Source organism: Frieseomelitta varia, unplaced genomic scaffold (assembly GCF_011392965.1).
Source record: "Frieseomelitta varia isolate USP_RPSP 00005682 unplaced genomic scaffold, Fvar_1.2 scaffold_342, whole genome shotgun sequence".
Classification (NCBI taxonomy): Eukaryota; Metazoa; Arthropoda; class Insecta; order Hymenoptera; family Apidae; genus Frieseomelitta; species Frieseomelitta varia.
Window position 1 is genome coordinate 327981 of NW_025110082.1, and position 19119 is coordinate 347099.

The 19119-nt window shown below is 34.6% G+C and overlaps 2 protein-coding genes across 6 annotated transcripts in view; one reads left to right on the top strand and one right to left on the bottom strand.

Annotated features, from left to right (window-relative positions):
- Window positions 1–4796, bottom strand: part of LOC122530440 — a 6064-nt gene extending 1268 nt beyond the window's left edge. Inside the window, exons 1-5 of the mRNA XM_043657394.1 lie at window positions 4264–4796; window positions 3314–3605; window positions 2472–2571; window positions 2189–2206; window positions 1068–1238 (exon numbers count right to left, since the gene is read on the bottom strand). Coding sequence (XP_043513329.1) covers window positions 1068–1238; window positions 2189–2206; window positions 2472–2571; window positions 3314–3605; window positions 4264–4708 — 1026 coding nt within the window. The 5' untranslated portion in view covers window positions 4709–4796. The remainder of the gene's footprint in view (window positions 1–1067; window positions 1239–2188; window positions 2207–2471; window positions 2572–3313; window positions 3606–4263) is intronic.
- Window positions 1–18537, top strand: part of LOC122530431 (probable multidrug resistance-associated protein lethal(2)03659) — a 26157-nt gene extending 7620 nt beyond the window's left edge. The window contains exons 1-12 of one of the 5 annotated variants that reach the window (XM_043657366.1): window positions 9868–9946; window positions 10885–11040; window positions 11136–11387; window positions 12908–13163; window positions 13254–13428; window positions 14291–14447; window positions 14504–14706; window positions 14859–16185; window positions 16452–16666; window positions 16724–17805; window positions 18093–18200; window positions 18273–18537. In XM_043657366.1, the coding sequence (XP_043513301.1) occupies window positions 10967–11040; window positions 11136–11387; window positions 12908–13163; window positions 13254–13428; window positions 14291–14447; window positions 14504–14706; window positions 14859–16185; window positions 16452–16666; window positions 16724–17805; window positions 18093–18200; window positions 18273–18305 (3882 nt within the window). In that variant the 5' untranslated portion in view covers window positions 9868–9946; window positions 10885–10966 and the 3' untranslated portion in view covers window positions 18306–18537. Of the gene's footprint in view, window positions 1–9867; window positions 9947–10882; window positions 11041–11135; window positions 11388–12907; window positions 13164–13253; window positions 13429–14290; window positions 14448–14503; window positions 14707–14858; window positions 16186–16451; window positions 16667–16723; window positions 17806–18092; window positions 18201–18272 lie in introns of those variants that run through there. The other 4 variants (XM_043657365.1, XM_043657364.1, XM_043657367.1 and 1 more) reach the window with 4 other exon arrangements.
- Window positions 18538–19119: the final 582 nt, after the last annotated feature.

Genomic DNA, 19119 nt, shown 5'->3' on the forward strand with positions numbered 1-19119 from the left:
TACAAAAGATGCTCGAAATGACCAGCTTGCATTTGAAGACAAGCCTGCACGCGTCTTGTCATTCATCTGGTTACTCTCTCTATCGTTCCTGGTGTTTCTCGAATTTGTCGGAAGCCTTGCTCTATTCTATTTCGTAGTATTTCGGCATTTTCAATCGATGTTGCGTATACGATAGATTTTAAATGTCCCGACAAATGAAAATCTAATGGATTGAAATCCGGAGAACGAGCAGGCCATGCAATAGCACCTCCACGACCAATCCATTTATTTGCAAAGTGTTGAAAAATTGCCTAGCCACTCGGCTAAAATGCGACGGAGCTCCATCATGCATAAACCGCATACGAATAATCTAATATCGAGTGGAACTTTCTCTAATATTTCGTGCAAACGCGTGCTCAAAAAATCAACGTACTTTGTGCCTGTTAGTTTCCCATCAAGAAAAAAAGATCCAATTAAAAATTTATCAATTATTCCTGCCCATACGTTTAAACTAAACTTGGTGTTGATGTCTTGAATGCACAATAACATGTGGGTTTTCTTCATCCCAATTATGATTATTATGAAAATTGAATATATCATCCCTGGTAAAACTAGCTTACTAGAGTTTTCTCTGTTTATAAAATTCATTATATCTCATAAACGAAGACAGATAGGACATACATTTATATTTTTCTTCATTATTTTTAGGCGTACAATCAGCTCCCGCAAGTTACGAAACACCCTGTATATATTATTCTAGATATCGTATGTATGTTATTTATATAAATATATATCATTTAAATTAAATATCTTAATTATACATATTTTACTTCTCTAATCTCAGAAATATGAATTTGGAATATATTTCTTGCAATGTAACACAATTTGCAATTACAATTTGAAAGTTAATAACAGTTTTCTACATAAGAATTTCTCACTGTTTTCGATCCTATAAATATATCCTTTGCAATTGCTTCTAACACTCTGTGTACAAAATTATTCAGCACACCTGAAGAGACTCGAAGAATTAACAAAGGCAGGCACAATTGCACGCACGCGCATACATATGTATTTTGATATTTGCTTACACCGATAAAGCCATTTAAGGAGAAGATGTAAAACTTTCCAGCAGTGACGTGCAAAGTTCGTCGCCCAACGGACATTGCCAGAAGAAATAACTTTTGATTGCGGACCGATAGATCGTTCCAATCCGTAATGTAGAACGCTTCGCTCACTTTCGTGGACTGAATATGAAAAATTTTTTAATCACGTGCTTTCGTTTCTTTCGTACGATCGTTTGAAACAATGTGCGTGCAAAAGTATCCCGGCAGACAGATATTACGATTTCCGGTTTATACAAATCTCGAGGATCGATATTAGAGGGGATATTAGTTATGTTACATATTGTAACAAACAAACATGCTTGTGCATGTGCATATTCATTTAACCTCTTGCGCTGGAATGACGTGCCCACGCACGTCGACAACTTTTCGTCCCAAATTGCAACATTTTCTCAGCTTTAAGTATATTTAAAAATAACGTAACCCAACATTTTCTCAGCTCTAAGTATATTTAAAATAAAGTGACCCAGGCGAAACGAATGAGACAAGTTTATTAATAATTTCTATCCAGTGATATCATATATACCGACGAGTTCGAAAAGGTAAAAGAAAGCGACGAATTATTGTGTACGGTTCGGTCACTCGTTACGGTCCGCGCGAAACCAGTTGCCAGCGCAAGGGGTTAACTCTAGAATGACTTACTTGTTATCTCGAACGTGTCACGAGCACGCGATCGTAATTTGAAGTGAGCTACAGGTTTCGTAATTTAAAGTGAAAGAAAAAAAGAAAAAAAAAGAGAACTGAATGAAAAATCTGATGAAGAACCTCGAACGAGGCTCGACAAAATTGCAAACAATTTTATCATCGGGGTGTCTGACGCAACATGATCCGATGCTTATTTCACTCTTCAATAATAATAAATCAATAAACATTTCTTTTACTAAGAAACTTTTTGCTCGAGATTATTGTAATTCCGTTATAAGAGTTATTCTCCTCGTCGTAAATGCGAAGATCTATCTGGTCGAGGATCTTTGCACTCTACTGCAAATGATAGATACTTCGTTCGACAGTCGTTCACCCACGAAGGAGTATAGGTACAACATTAACACGACTATTGAAACGTATAAACAGTAGGTCAAAGTGTTTACGAAACTTCCCGATGGATTCTGAAAAATTGAAAATCAGCTCGAGTTAGAATCTGAGAATTCACATGTTGAATTGAAATATTGAGAAATGCTTGTGTCGTACTTAAATTGTACTTCTGCGCCGATCAATAATAAAATGTGCACACCGAGTCTGTTAGAAAATTTCCGAATTCAAGAATTTCGAATTTAGAACTTTGCGACTCGACGCTGTGATTTCGCTGAACTGTGAGACAAGTATTGCACGATCGACAATGTAAAAACGATAAGTGTGATTAGATGAACGTACTAGAAGCATCATGTATATGAGGACAGCCATTCTAATGCTCGTTTGCGACAGTTCCAGCAGAAGGAAAATTTGGAAGGCTGAATTGATGGAGTTCACTGTTCTATATGAGGTTTTAAATATTAATATCAATAGATCACAATAATAATTATTATTAGTAATATACAAAAAAATAATAAAATGTTAGCTGTACGTGTGTTATAAATTATATATTATAATTAATTATTTAATTATATTATAATTAGATATTATAAATTTTGATATTATATGCTATGTACAGGATAGAGCACACATACAATGAAAACATCTAACTATCTTTGTTGATTTTGGAGACAAGGACAATATGAATATAAGAATACTGTCCCTATCTTTCCTTGTCTCTCACTCGATAAATTTTGCAGACTCGGCATTGAAATATCTTCCAAATTTCTAATAGGTTGCCGATATAAAATAATATTGAAATTATTTACAAAATATATAAAATATCCCCTAAACTGATAGCCTTTACAGAGAATGTCGAGCTGTGTTGATTAGCGGGTAAAATAATATAAATGATTCCATTGAAAAAAATTGGAGTCGACCTTGGAATCCTCCACTTTTGTTACTGAATAATTTTTATTAACAAAATTTACCCATATCTTTAAAAACAACAGAGATATTCAGGTCCTATCTATGTGTGCTTCATCCTGCAGTCTTCTTATATCGTTTCTTCTATTATATTTACCTAATTTTGTCCCCGGGATACATTTATTCAGTTCAAAGTTTAATGTAATCGTTTAATTTAAATTATTTAAGCGTATCAGAAGTGAAAGCAGTGAAACGACATAAAACGCTCAAATACTCACGTCGTCAGTTTTATGTGCGCGACCACGAATTCTTCAATCACATTGTCTAAATGAACATTTACATTCGTGGGGATATTTCGTATGCGGTACGACAATATTGAGAATTTACCACAAATGTGTAACACCAGATTAATTAATGTACTGATGGCGCTTATATGGTTTAACGCTAGAAACACGAGTGGGAACTGGTACAGATACATGATGACAAAGTTCTGAAGGTCGTTCTGATAATCGAGAAAAGCGTGAACACGAAAGGGCAATTTATAGTCACTCGATGATCCGTTACTTTGTCCTGAAATGATATCACACGGACGAGATTGTTCATTTCTCTTCTATATTTGCATTTGCATTTTCATTCAATATTATACAGGGTGATTATTACGTAGGATATATAATAATTATACACGAGAGAAATAGATCGAAAATTTTTAATATATTTTTAATATATTATATTAAATATATTAAATATATATATTATTTTAATATATTATACTAAATATTGAACAGGGTTTTTAAATATATTAAATTAAATAAATAATATATATTATTTATTATTTTTAATATTTTAATATATTTAATATTATATTAAATATATTAAAATAATATACATATTTAATATATTAAACAGGGATTTTTAATATATTATATTAAATAAATTACTTTAATATAAATAAAATTATTTTAATATAAATTACTTTTATTATATATAATAAATTAAACTTCAAATATTTTTTTGAGTATTCTTTCTTTTCGACTTGGTTTCTGCATCTAAAAATCACCTTCTGTCCGATTGTGCCATCAGTTACGTGTTAGTACAGCCCCGAATATTATTTTATTTCTCTCATTTCTCTCAAGTGTTAGCTCACGCGCGCGACAATATCGTCAGAAAACGATTTACCGATTGATTTTATCAGGATCAGTAACGATTAAATTACGATTTAGTTAAGTACCTGATTGAGGCTTCAACAGATGGAGCATAGGTGTGAGATACCAGAGAGTTGCTATCACCAAGGTCGTTGAAATAGCGTATCTACCAAATTTATCCGAAATCTTGTGATACGCGAGGTACAAGCGCATCTCCTCCAATGTCTCGAACTTGCACGTGGTCATTTCTTGCTTCACAGTGACGATCGCCTGTTCGATCAGTTTGTTGAATCGGAGTAAAAATAAGAAGTAATACGTAACCGTGGCCAAGGTTGTGTCTATAATGTTCTCCACCATTGATTTGAGATTGCCAAACGACTCGATTAGGTCCATGTACATTATGACCATGTGAACACTGAGATACGACATATACATGATGAACCTCGTGTACCTTTTTCTCAAGGGCCATGAGTCGAATATTTCAAAGACGCGTTCGTTCAGTAAGAACACGTCTTTCACTTTTTCGTTCATGTGTCCCTGTGACACGTGAATGTTGCAAATTAATACAGCTGCCAGTGATTTTGGAATATCAAACGAAATAATAACGGCAATGACAATTGTATTTAACAGCGACAATGAGAATAATAATTGTAGCGTAATGAACTGTAGTGTTGTTATTTTGTCGAGAACAACTCCGTCGCCATTTGCAAGGATCTAGTAATAATGATGATGACAATAATAAGAATGGCTATATAGATTAGTTTGTGACTTTTGTATACTAGAATATCAAACGAAATGACAGTTGTATTTCACTGGTAATAATGATGATAACAATTATATAATTTAATTGGAAACGACACCATTTGCAAGAGCCTAAAGTTATGTTTAATAATGATGATGATGATGGGAATAAGAATGACTAAAATTAATTCGTTAATGTTCCATTATCGAACTCGTTATTTGCAGAAAATTTAAGATGAATAAATTTGCAAAAGTTCCTAAACGAAGTATATAAAAGAGAGATTATATAAAAATAATAATGTGCATTGTTTTAGTACAGATTACATAAAAAAGAATGTTTTGAGAGGCATCGTCGTTACTGTTTCATGTTAATAGAAATATAAAATATTAAATCGTATCAATCGTAACAAAAAAACAGTTCTTTTGAAATTTCGTCAGATATGTCAGACGTAGAGTATCATAGAATAAGTCAGTCATCAATTTCAAATATTATAGAATAAGTCAATTATCAAAAATACTACAATGTTGTAAGCCTTTTCACGCTAACTTATAAATAATCTTTTCTACGATAATGAATTTCCAAAATCACTAATCATCTAAAAAAAAAAAAAAAAAAGAAAACTAAATCTTTCAATCTAAATTAAATATCAAGATCCAATCCTCGTGTTGCGACACGATATATTTTTGAAATATAATGTGATCTTCGCGAAAGCCATCATATCACTATACGTGTATGATACTCCCTCTAAAACTGATTAAAACACTTCAACCTCCTTCTGTCAGTCACTTGGAACGCGTCCGTGTGAACGAACGATAAACGAAAAATTGAAACGTATACAAAGTACACAGAGCACGTCTTACGTTCATCGCAGTAACTTTCGTCGTTGAATCGAATTGTGGCTCCATTATCTACCGACTACCGTCTTATCTATACATATCATGTCAGTGATCGATCAACGATTATTCCTACGGAAAAATTGATGGTTATCCGAGTCATCCACATCACATTTCATCCAATTATTATCTTGCAACTGTCGCTCGGATAATTTCTTTCTTACTCAATTATTGCAATTCAGTCGTCGATTACAGTTTGTTTCTCGAACTTCTCTTCAGTTCTGTCCGAGCGATTAAAATTAAAAACGAACAAACTTAAACGCACTTGGAACTTACTTCCTCGCTGAAGCAAAGCGATTAACTGGACGCGATCTTTTTCTAATGATACGTAGACAGGGAAAAGCGGATGACAAGTAATTTAGGCGTGTAGCACGGCGCTTTTTAGCGTGTTTCGTCGCGAAACGTTTGTTGAAATTGAGAGCTGTTAGCAGAGACAAGCGGCGGATAGGAAAATTGGATTTATTCAAATTAGTTTCAACGTCGCTTGAATCCCGTGGAGAAAGGCAGAGTGAATTTCAGGGAGAAGTGTCCCTGAAATGGAAAGATATCGAGCGTTTGATTAAACTGATTCTGCTGCACCGAGCATTGTGATGTGTTACACGAAACACGGTACGATAACGTGTGAAATTTCGCTACTCCGGGCCACGTGTTGAAACAATAAAATACTCTGATCTTATTGTTAGTGTTTCGAAATAGGTACAACTTCGAGTAAATACAAATATAAGTGGTTTCTTTGAATAAATGCAAGTATTACAGATATACAGAATATATAAATATTTTGTTCGTGATATCAACACGTTCATTGATCCATATAGCAGACGTGATACATGGTGTTGATTCATGCCGAGTCTTTTGATGTACGATGAAGTTTGTACGAATGAGAGTCGAACGTGTACGAATGAGTTTTAATGAAGCGATACGCGATATGAAATTAATATAATTTTATAAATAATGAAATTAATACAGAAAATTTATTTATTGTAAATGATAGTATAGGACCGGTGGTTAATATTTTCAATTGAAAATTATAATTATAATTGATTAAAAATAAAATTGAAATTTGTACGAATTGAATGTGAACGAATGAGTTTTAATGAAGCGATACGCGATATGAAATTAATATAATTTTAAAAATTATGAAATTAATACAGAAAAGTCATGTTTATTTATTGTAAATGATAGTACAGGCCCGAAGGTGTTAATATTTTCAATTGAAAATTATAATTATAATTGATTAAAAATAAAATTGAAGTTTGTACGAATGAGAGTCGAACGTGTACGAACAGTTTTAATGAAGCGATATGAAATTGATATAATTTTATAAATATGATGAAATTAATACAGAAAAGTCATGTTTATTTATTGTAAATAATAGTATAGGACCGAAGGTGTTAACATTTCCAATTGAAAATTATAATTATAATTGATCAAAAGATAAAATTATTAAAATTAAAATTATAATTATAATTAAAGATTCAATTGAAAAAACACTGTTCGTGTTCTTCAGAAACTCGTTTGAAAAGATTTATTTTATCAAAAGAGATGGTGGTGCTTCTAGTAAAGAAATTCCGAGATAAATATAAAAATATTTATACTCTCAAGATAAATATAAAAATATTTATACTCTCTGCGCATGAACTTTGAGTACTGAGGGAACGAAATATCTTCGAGACGAAATGCTCAATTACGTTGTCTCTATTAGAATTTCGTTCAATAATTCGAATCGTCGGTATTTTTCCATTGCTCTGTCCATTCCAAAAGAATCGGATGAATTTTTTTCGTACGATTGACTGGAATCAAAATTAATCGTGGTCGGGTCAAGAATCAATTGAAAGAAAATTTCTCGGTATATTTGACTAAACCTTCATGTACTAAATGAGCAGTCAAGGTCCCACATGTTGCCTTATTGTCGCGCAGCTTCCTCATTTCTATCAACCACGTTACATTCTCAGTATACGCTTTGTTCTTTGGCGAGGAAAAAGGCATATTACGAATCCGTAACGTGACACACGCAATCAGTAGGCCAAATACACGTTGAGCTCTTGGATTCAGGTAAAAAATTTGTTCGAAACATGATATGTTTTAGCCACCTGGAACGATTCGTTGCTCGTTTTTTGTATAAAGTTTTTACATTAGTTTTATAATAGTTTTATATAAAGTTTTCTTTTTTAAATTTAATGAAAACGAAGACGAAGAATGTTAAAAGAAGGTTAAAAGTGTTTTCTTTCTGGACATGAAAGAAATTTCAAATTTTAAAATATGTACATTCTGTAATGTATCCTTTTCAGCAAGTACAGCTCTAAAATTCAATTTAGAATAAATTTAAAAATCTAGGAATTTTCATTCAAAGATAAATCTAAACTTGAAACTCTTAGAACTCAGCAAATGAGAAATTTGGGATACTTGTTTCTGGATTATTGGAAGAATCAACGTCTGATACAAGACAATAAAGAAAATTTGCTCTTCAAGTAACAAACAATTAAATTTCACGCTAGTCTGTGGATTAATGAATCAGTTTTCTCGCTACAATTTAAATCTATTTTCGTCTGTGATTCAACCTCAGATACATCGAGGTAATTCCTCAGCTAGTAGTTCACTGATAACATTCATTATTCGATCTGTAAATCATTCAGAACTTTATTTACTTAATCAACAATTACTTGATTGTTAGATTTCTTTTTTCAAGAAACACGTAACAAACTGTGCGTATAGGCGAAACTTTTAATAGCGATGTGTTTAAACTAACAATTTAATCTATAATTAAGTTAACATATATACAAATTAATGAAGTATATAAATACGAAAAATATTACAAACAGAATGTGAGTATTGATATTTATAAACGTCGAGTTTCATCAAGTATAAATTGTAAAATTGGAATCGACTTTACGTAATAAATGTACAAACGTGTGAATTCAGCTGAATAAATTGAAAGAAAATTTCGCGGAAAATCGTTCTGTAGACGGAAGTGAGGAATTATCTTTTCGGGTGAAGGATTCAACAACCTTGAATACATAGTCTATGATACACACACGTGTACTGATAAACGAGAAGAATTAATGATGATGCAAGAATTTTCTGTATGATATACGGCCCTGTAATCGTACACACACACACAGATGATGCAAAAAAGAACAAATAACAATGGAGCCCGTCGAAACGGATGACGAAAATTTGCCTCTTCTTTTCTTTCCATTCTCTCTATTTTTTTTCATATCTTATACTAACAATTCCTTTCGTTCCTTTAAAATTGACAATAATTCTCGAATCCTTTTCTATGAGATGACAATTGATTCGATATAATAAATCGCAGAAATAGATTGTATCAATTGAATACATTAATACTCGATTATAAAACTATATGAATATAATCGACATATAAACTTCCTCCTTTTTGTGATTTAATTTTGAAAATCACGGTAGTCTTTGGTTTAAATGTTGTTCCAAATTGTTATCACTGGCAAATGATATAATTCTTGTCATGGCAAGTAAGTTGTTTTCACTGACGTTTCAGAATTGATAGACCGTTGATAGACGAATTGTTCTTCAAAGATCCTCGATCCTTTCCTTTGACTTTCTAACTGAAAGTTCATCGAAGAATTACAAATTCTGTATAAAAATTTCTTCAGGTGCGTCATATCTTTAATAGATTGAAGATGCGAATTGTTGAGTTGTCAAAAATGAAACGATAGCATGACAAACTCAGAAACAATTAAGCATTTATATCGGGACTTCTTTGGATTGTCAATGAGCGGATGATTCAGTCTCAAGTCATCCGAGAAATGAAGATTATATTATATTATATTGTCTATCTTCTTTTTTTCTTCCTTTTCTTTTTTTGTGTCATTCTGCAATCGTATCGCACAGTTGCTTTTTACGTGACACTGCTTCGTGATAAGAGTTCGCGTGATAAACGACGAGGAAAATAAACCAGTTCCAAAAATCAGTGTACTCTTATAAATCATATGAAACAGTGGCAAGTTCCGTGCACTTTGTTTGCGTAAGATTACACGTTATTGCCCTTTTTCATTAATCTCGATTTTTCTTCTCGCTGTTCTATAAATTTACTCTGCAATCGATAAAATCTGTGCTGTGTAGATATTGTTGTTAAACAACGTCGGCGAAATGTTGAAAGTAGACGAGATTATTTTCATCGAATGTTGCAAAACAAATATGAAGAATGAGCCGTATGACTTAATCGTATTATTAAAATTCTTTCTGCGAATATTCAATCTTTCATTCATTCGGCTAGTTCTCCATTTAGTTTAACTTTAAATATTTAACCAAATTTCTTTTTTTGCAAAAAAAAAAAAAAAAAAATAAGATTTTCAACAGAAAGAAAGAAAGTTAAAAATTCTTAATTTCGAAACGTGAGACTTCAATGATCAAAGGATTCTCGAGTATCTTATAAAGACCGATTTTGTTTTCCCTTATCTTATTAGTAGGCCTAATTAAAACTAGAGTATGACGCATGATCTGACTTAGATTTAAATAAAATACAAGATTTGTGCGTTTATTTATTTAATTAGATCTTGTGTCTCAGACGCGTTTGACTCATCCTTTAAACACACATTCTCTCTGTCTCTTTAACCACAGAAAAAAGTTTAAAGAGAAGAATAGTACGAGATGAGACATAATTTTACATAATTTTAATAGAATTATATTTGACAAGAAAACAGTGAATATATTGTAATATTCATTTCAAAATTAGTAATTAATAAAAAGCGAATTATGATACTCTCATATGTATATACATACATATCAATATTATATAGATAAATTATATAGATAAATATTTATAAATATTTATAAATATTTATAAATATTATATAGATAAATTATATAGATAAATATTTATAAATATTTATATAGATAAATAATTCTAAATGTTTTATAATTTTATCATTTTTAAATATTGTAAATACTATTTTATGAATATCAAATATTTTGCATGTAAGAGCTGATAATAACAATATCTATATGAATATATGTAATTATGTAACAACATTTATATAAATATTAATTATATTAATATCGAATCATAACAAAAGTATTGCAATTAATTATTTCAGGCAATGAGATAGAGTTATTGCAGAATCTTTTAAAATACTGATCAAAATACTGAGATGATCAAGAACGGTTACACATGCGAAAATGGATGAAGATCAGAGGAAAGAAGTGAAAAATCCGCGTCAAAATGCCAACGTACTGTCCATTCTTACTTTTTGGTAAAACCACCTCCATAATACATTATATTCTATTCGAATTTCTCAAAGTTTCCTCGTCAGTCGCGTGAATGATTAATTGTAATAATAACAAATAGGTGGACCCTCAAGCTGTTGATCGTCGGCTACAAGAAAGAATTGGAAGAGGAAGATTTGTATTCGCCGTTACGAGAGGACAGGAGCAGCTATTTGGGTCAGGAAATCGTGAAGAATTGGGAGAACGAGGTGAAACGATGCGAGAAGAAGAAAGACAAATTGAAGCCAAGCTTGTTTAGGGTATTCTACAAATGCTTCGGTAAAACAGTCATGCTCACTGGACTAGGCTTATTCGTTCTAGAATTCGTTATACGGTACGGTTACAAATACAACAGTTTCATGGTAATTCTATAATCAATGTGAAAATCTATAATCGATGTGATCAGAAGCTTGTTATGTGTGTACTAGCATTAGATCAAAGTGAATGTCTTCCTTAACTGTTCACTTAAGTGCATGTTAGAATTTTCATTATTTTCAACGTTATACACGCAGAAATTTCTGGTTGAACAAAGAATAGAAAGACTTCCACTAAAACTACAGAGAATAACAAAGAATATGATACGATATTGCTGTACATTGTTCGTCTCGAATTTAAGAATTTACGGAACATATTTAAGGTACATTTTCTTGAGAACGATTTTTTCAAAAAAAATTTTATCCTACCTGCTTTTACGCATAGAATGAAAATATTATTTTTTTATCATGTTTACTATTAGCAAAATTCGAGTATAACTGATAAATTTTCAAACTCGATTCTGTAAAAAAACGAAGTCTCAAAGCAGAAAATTGTAATCTATTTATATTTACGCATAGAATGAAAATATTATTTTTTATCATGTTTAAAATTCGAGTATAACTGATAAATTTTCAAACTCAATTCTATCAAAAAACGAAGTCTCAAAGCAGAAAATTGTAATCTACTTATATTTACGCATAGAATGAAAATATTATGTTTTATCACGTTTACAATTAGCAAAATTCGAGTATAACTGATAAATTTTTACAATTAGCAAAATTCGAGTGTAACTGATAAATTTTCAAACTCGATTCTGTCAAAAAACGAGGTATCAAAGCAGAAAATTGTAATCTTCTTACTTTTACCCATAGAATGAAAATATTATTCTTTTTCACGTTTACTATTATCAAAATTCGAATATAACTGATAAATTTTCAAACTTGTCAAAAAACGAAGTATCAAAGCAGAAAATTGTAATCTACTTACATTTACGCATAGAATAAAAATATTATTTTTTTATGTTTACTATTAGCAAAATTCGAGTATAACTGATAAATTTTCAAACTCGATTCTGTCAAAAAAACGAAGTATCAAAGCAGAAAATCGTATTCTACATATATTCCTATGTTCTTCACAAAGAATTACGTCGTGCCTTCTTTGACACGTTACCTGAACGTTATCAGAACATGTTTAGTTACGACGTTAATGAACAGTCAAAAAGTTCGTAGCAACGAAGAAAATCATAGATATAGACTTCGTGTATAGAAATTTCTTATTCAAGTACGCAAAAATTTATTACTACGAACACTAGTCGATCGTGAATTACTGACGCTAGTTTCATTGAACGATCGACTTCGATCAATTTCAAGCGGTTCACTGAAAAATGAAGCTGCCTTTCCGCTGTGGCAGAGAAGCATTTTCAAAACGCGAAGTGAGAAACCTGTCCAGAAATGACCAGAAATTTCTCCGAGCTATTATGTTTATTGCAAAATTCACCAAGCGAAGGGTGAGAAAGTTCCGTAACATGGAAGAAAGAGATGAAAAAAAAATGAAAAAAAAAAAACGGGAGAGAGATAAATCTAATTTTTCTCGTTTTAGGCTCGCAAATCCGTTCTTCCTCGCGGGATTGCTACGTTATTTCTCAGGAAACAGACAAGACAGGGGCTATAACATATACTATTACGCGACAGGATTCTGTCTTTTGCCTTTCGTAGACGCTCTCATTATCCATTGGGCCTTACAGACGCTCACGCACGTGGGAATGAAAGTTCGAGTGGCGTCTTGCGCCTTGATTTACAGAAAGATGCTTAAACTGTGTAACTCTGTATTTGAGAATGAAACATCTGCTGGACAGGTACAGAACATGTCAATTGCGGTTTGTTGCATATGATTTTAGTTTCATCTCTGTTTTTATATTCCACTCTGTGTCATCCTCTGTCTTCAGATGGTAAACTTTTTAAGCAACGACGTTAATAGGCTCGATTACTTTGTCTTTAGTATACATTATTTATGGATTGGTCCGCTTCAAATTGTTGTAATAGCGTATCTCATGTACCGCGAGATTGGATTTGGTGCACTTACAGGGATGACAACGTTTCTATTGTGTATTCCATTACAGAGTAAGTGTCAAAAGATAAGTATGTCGTAAGATAATCGTTTAGCTTCGATTGCTCAAAAAGTTTGGAGCAGCCTGTACTTTTTGAACTCTTTACAATTATTTACAATTATTTACTTTTCGAACTCTTTACAATTATTTACTTTTCGAACTCTTTACAATCATTTATATTTGTTTACTTTTCGAATTCTTTACAATTATTTACAATTATTTACTTTTCGAATTCTTTACAATTATTTACTTTTCGAACTCTTTACAATTACTTACAATTATTTACTTTTCGAAATCTTTACAATTACTTACAATTATTTACTTTTCGAACTCTTTACAATTAATTACAATTATTTACTTTTCGAACTCTTTACAGTTATTTACAATTATTTACTTTTCGAACTCTTTACAATTATTTACTTTTCGAATTCTTTACAATTAATTACAATTATTTACTTTTTGAACACTTCACAGTTATTTATAATTATTTACTTTTCGAACTCTACAATTACTTACAATTATTTACTTTTCGAAATCTTTACAATTATTTACAATTATTTACTTTTCGAACTCTCTACAATTATTTACAATTATTTACTTTTCGAACTCTTTACTATTATTTACAATTAGTTACAATTATTTTTTAACAATAATATAACGATTACAGTTATTTTCTAGTACAATCAATTAACGTTTTCAATGCTCTAAAGAATAATAATATATTATTACATACAAAGAATAATTGTCCTTCATGGAATTTCATATGAAATATTCATTTCCTTGAAGGGATGATTGTTTCTTTTGAAATTCTGATACGTCCGAAAATTTTTCGAGCAGGAACCAAAACTTGTTTACATTATATTTCACCTTTTCAGTGTATTTTGGGAAGAAGGTGTCGCGTCTGACACTCGGGTCGGCTCAAAAGACTGACGACAGGCTGAGATTGATGAATCAGATTATTGCCGGTGTAGAGATCATTAAGATGTACGTTTGGGAAGTGCCGTACTCGCTGCTTGTCGAAAAGGCTAGACGGTAAGAGAACAACTGTCAAAATGAAGTCAGCAAACTGCTACATACACTATTTTCAGGAAAGAAGTGAACGTGATAAAAAAGTATTCGATCATTGAACAATTTGGCTTGACATTCGATATTTACGTTCCACGTGTCAGTTTATTTATCGCCATATTAACGTACGTTTTATCCGGCAACAATATCAACGCTGAGAAAGTGTTTATGATGTCAGCATTTTGCACTATTTTAGGAAGTTCTATGACCATTGGTTTCGCTTTAAGTAAGTTACTCTTTGACAACCTGACATCAAATTAACAGCTATATACACTAATTCAACTTTTAGCGTCGTGACTTGTTTACCATTTACTCACCACAAAATTTACCCCTCGTCACGAAAACGTTTGTTAAATTAATGAAGCAAATGTCGCGCAGGTGTTCATCAACTGGCAGAAGCGCTGGTGTCTGTCAAACGACTGGAGAAATTCATGATGTACCCTGAAGTCTCCACCGCACAGAAAATTCCGACGCAGGATGCAACGCAGTCGGTTCCTATTCACTTGAAAGACGTCACTGCCAAGTGGGACGAGTCGAGAGACAGCGACACGTTGCAAAATATCAACTTGACGGTTGAAGCCGGCAGTTTCATAGCGGTGATTGGTCAGATAGGCTCCGGGAAGAGCAGCTTGCTGCAAATGATACTTCGCGAACTGTCGTTGAAGGAGGGTGTTCTAGAAACGAGCGGAAGAATAAGCTTCGCGGATCAACGACCGTGGATTTTCGCCTCGTCCATCAGGCAGAACATTCTCTTTGGCCATCCGATGAACGAGGCTCGTTACAACGAGGTGATCCGCGTCTGTCAGTTGACGCGCGATATCGATTCGTTCACGCACAAAGATAGAACGATGGTTGGCGAGAGGGGGATCAATTTAAGCGGCGGTCAACGAGCACGAGTCAACTTGGCACGAGCGTTGTACATCGACGCCGACATTTACCTCTTGGACGATCCTCTATCAGCGGTCGACACGCACGTCGGCAGTCGTATCGTGGACGAGTGCATATGTGGCTTCCTCAAGGAAAAGACCAGGATCGTGGTCACCCATCAGATACAGTATCTGAAGGCTGCCGATCAGATAATCGTCATGAACAACGGCAGCATTCAAGCGAGAGGCAGCTTCGAGGAGTTGCAAAGCATGAACCTGGACTTTATGAAGATCTTCCAAGAGGTCGAGGACAAAAAGGAATCGAACGAGGCGAAAGCCAACAAGGAGAAGAGGCGAACGATGGACGAAACGATGGAGAAAGAAGAGGACGCGATCAAGGAAGAGGAACCTGTCGACGTGGCGGAAACAAGATCGAGGGGGAGAATGTCCAGTAAGGTTTTCCTTGCCTATTGCAAAGCGAGTAAAAACGTGTTTCTGCTTTTCTTCATGGCGTTGCTGTTCGTACTGAGTCAATCGATGGCCAACGGCAGCGACCTTTTGCTCACATTCTGGGTGAACACAGAAATGGCGTCGTGGACCGCGATTGAAAACGGCACGATGGACTTTCAATGGAACGGATCTCTGTCCCGCCAGAGTATCATTTATTTTTATAGCGGTATAACCGTGTCTATCGTCAGCATCTACATTGTACAAACGTTCGTGTACTACACGGTCTGCATGCGAGCCTCGAAGAATCTGCACACGCAGATGTTCCGTAGCATCGTACGAGCTGTGATGTACTTTTACAACACGAATCCTGCTGGACGGATATTGAATAGGTAAAAACTTGTAGCTTGCAACCAGTCGCGAGTAGTTGGAATTATAATAATAATACTTCAATAATAATTCAATTATTCTGTAATTGAAATAATAATTCAATTATTCAAAATTAGTCTCAATTATTGTGTAGACAAAATTAGACATAAAATAACATTCATTTGAACTGCGTACAGTGTCCAAATACTTACGAACGCTGTAATACTATTCGAGAAACATTATTATTTCCAATTCGAGTCGATATTAACAGTATCGTTTCTGTTTTAAGGTTTTCCAAAGACATCGGTATCATCGACAAGAAACTGCCTTTTACCATGTTCGATGTTATCGTAATGTTCCTAAGCTTCACGGGAACCATAGTGATCCTTGCTACGGTGAACGCGTGGCTGTTGATACCAACAAGCTTCGTCATCGTCCTTTTCTATTACATACGAGTCGTCTACATTACAACTAGTCGCGCTGTCAAACGAATGGAGGGTACAAGTAAGTAACATTTTGCATGTTCGACAACGAAAAACGATCAACAGCAACAACTTTCAGCCCGTTCGCCGGTGTTCGATCATGTGGGCGCGACGCTGCAGGGTCTAGCGACGATCAGAGCGTTCAAAGCTGAGAAGATAGTAACGGAGGACTTCGACAACCGTCAGGATCTTCACACATCGACGTGGTTCATATTTGTTTCCCTCTCGCGAGCCTTCGGTCTCTACATCGAGATATTCTGCTTGGTCTACGTGGCGGTGATTGTGATCATGTTTTTGGTGTTCGATGACCTCGCCATCGCCGGTGACATTGGTTTGGTGATCACGCAGGTGACCGGGGTCATTGGAATTTTGCAATGGGGCATGAGACAGACCGGTGAACTGGAGAATCAAATGACGTCTATCGAAAGGGTGTTGGAGTACAGTAACTTGGAGGAAGAGCCATTCCTCGAGTCCAGTATACCGGAGAGGAAGCCGCCGGATGAATGGCCGACGAAAGGTCTCGTCGAGTTCAAAAACGTTCGGCTGAAGTACGGGCCTAAAAGTGCTTACGCATTGAACGGCATCACTTTCGTGATAATGCCGAAGGAGAAAGTGGGTGTGGTCGGGAGAACGGGCGCTGGCAAAACGTCGTTAATTAGCGCCCTCTTTCGGCTAGCGTACATAGAAGGGGAAATTGTCATCGACGGTATGGCCACCGACAAAATTGCGTTGCACGACTTCCGTTCGAAGATCAGTATCATACCTCAGGAGCCAGTTTTGTTCGGCGGCAGCCTCCGACGAAACCTGGATCCCTTCGAGGAATATTCCGACAACGTTTTATGGGCAGCGTTGCAGGAAGTAGAGCTGAAAGAGACGATCGCAGAAATGGCGGCCGGTTTGAACAGCAAGGTGTCGGAGGAAGGGTCGAATTTTAGCGTCGGGCAACGCCAGCTGTTGTGCCTCGTCCGGGCGCTCGTCAGAAACAACAAGATTATGGTACTTGACGAGGCCACTGCTAACGTTGACCCGCAAACCGATTCCCTGATTCAGCAGACCGTCAGGAAGAAATTTATGGATTGCACTGTAATCACTATAGCGCATAGATTAAATACCATAATGGACAGTGATAAGATACTTGTGATGGACCAGGGTTGCCTAGTAGTAATTATACGTTGGATTATTTAGAAATTTAGACCGAAGGGACTTTGCTGCAACAAAGAGGCAGTCGGCGTTCGCTCCAAGTAAAAGTTTATTAACACGAGCCTATCATTATGAATTTTATAGCGCGTGTATCGACAATTTCTAATTTTCAATTAGCCGACAGTGAAGTTACTGCCTCGTTCTTGCTGCAAACTTTGCAACTGATTCGCTATCACCTTTTTAAGAAAACTTTGCATACATTATCTAGTTAGATTTATTTCACAATGTTATTAATTAATTCTTTCTAGGAATACGATCATCCGTACGTGTTATTGCAAAAGAAAGGATATTTTTACAGTATGGTGGAACAGACGGGGGCTGCGATGGCGAATACTCTGTCGGAAGTGGCAAAGGACGTAAGTGAGGAACGAAGCAGAAGACTGAAGTGCAGAAGGGAATTTTGAACGCTGTGTGAATTCATGTTTCAGTGCTTCTACAAGAACAACGAACCGTCATCTTGATAATGGGCCGAATTTAGAAACGTCTCAATGAAAGTCTTTTTCTACGTCTAGTTTATATTTTACTATTCCAAAGCTGAACGTCTACCTTTTCTGCCAAGTGCACAGGTCTGTTCGACAAAAATTCTGAAAGTACGGTGCTCACAGAGATTATTACGTACCTATTATTTAGTCTATGAGGTAACGACGATCTTTTGTATCGAAAGTATAATTTCAATAAAATTTCACAAGAATATTTCTTCGTTATTTCAATATTATTGAAACAGTGGTGATTCCTGTCGTTAAAAATATGTGTATGATACACGTAATTGGGTTCAAACGATTTCAAGTAGTATTAAAAAAAGAAAAAAAAAAAAAAAAAAAAAAGAAAGCCTTTCCCGCGAAGTAAGCCCTGTTTAGTTGGACAATTCTCAAATTCCACTCCTCAGAGGGATTGGAAATTGAGAATTACAATCCGAAAAACGCATTACTTTTCTTTGACCAATACGCCCTTGTCCTAACTCGAAAGATCCGCCGAAGCTTCCTGTCTTAAAAGTTCGAGAAAGATGACAAGAGGCTAGCAGCGGTTGATGCTACGACACTTTCTGTCCACGGTCCAGGGACTTTCCTCAGAGCATGAGAGAGTCACTGAGAACTCCGATTGTGGCTCCGTCACGTTACTCGAGGGAACTGCTCGATGTACTAAGGTTTAGAAGTCATATATATACTGACGACAGCGCAAAGTGTGTACTAGCGAGAAAGAAAGAGTGACGCTCAACTCGACAGAGGCGCACTCTGGAAATCTAATTTTTCTTTTCTTTTTTTATTAATCTCACTA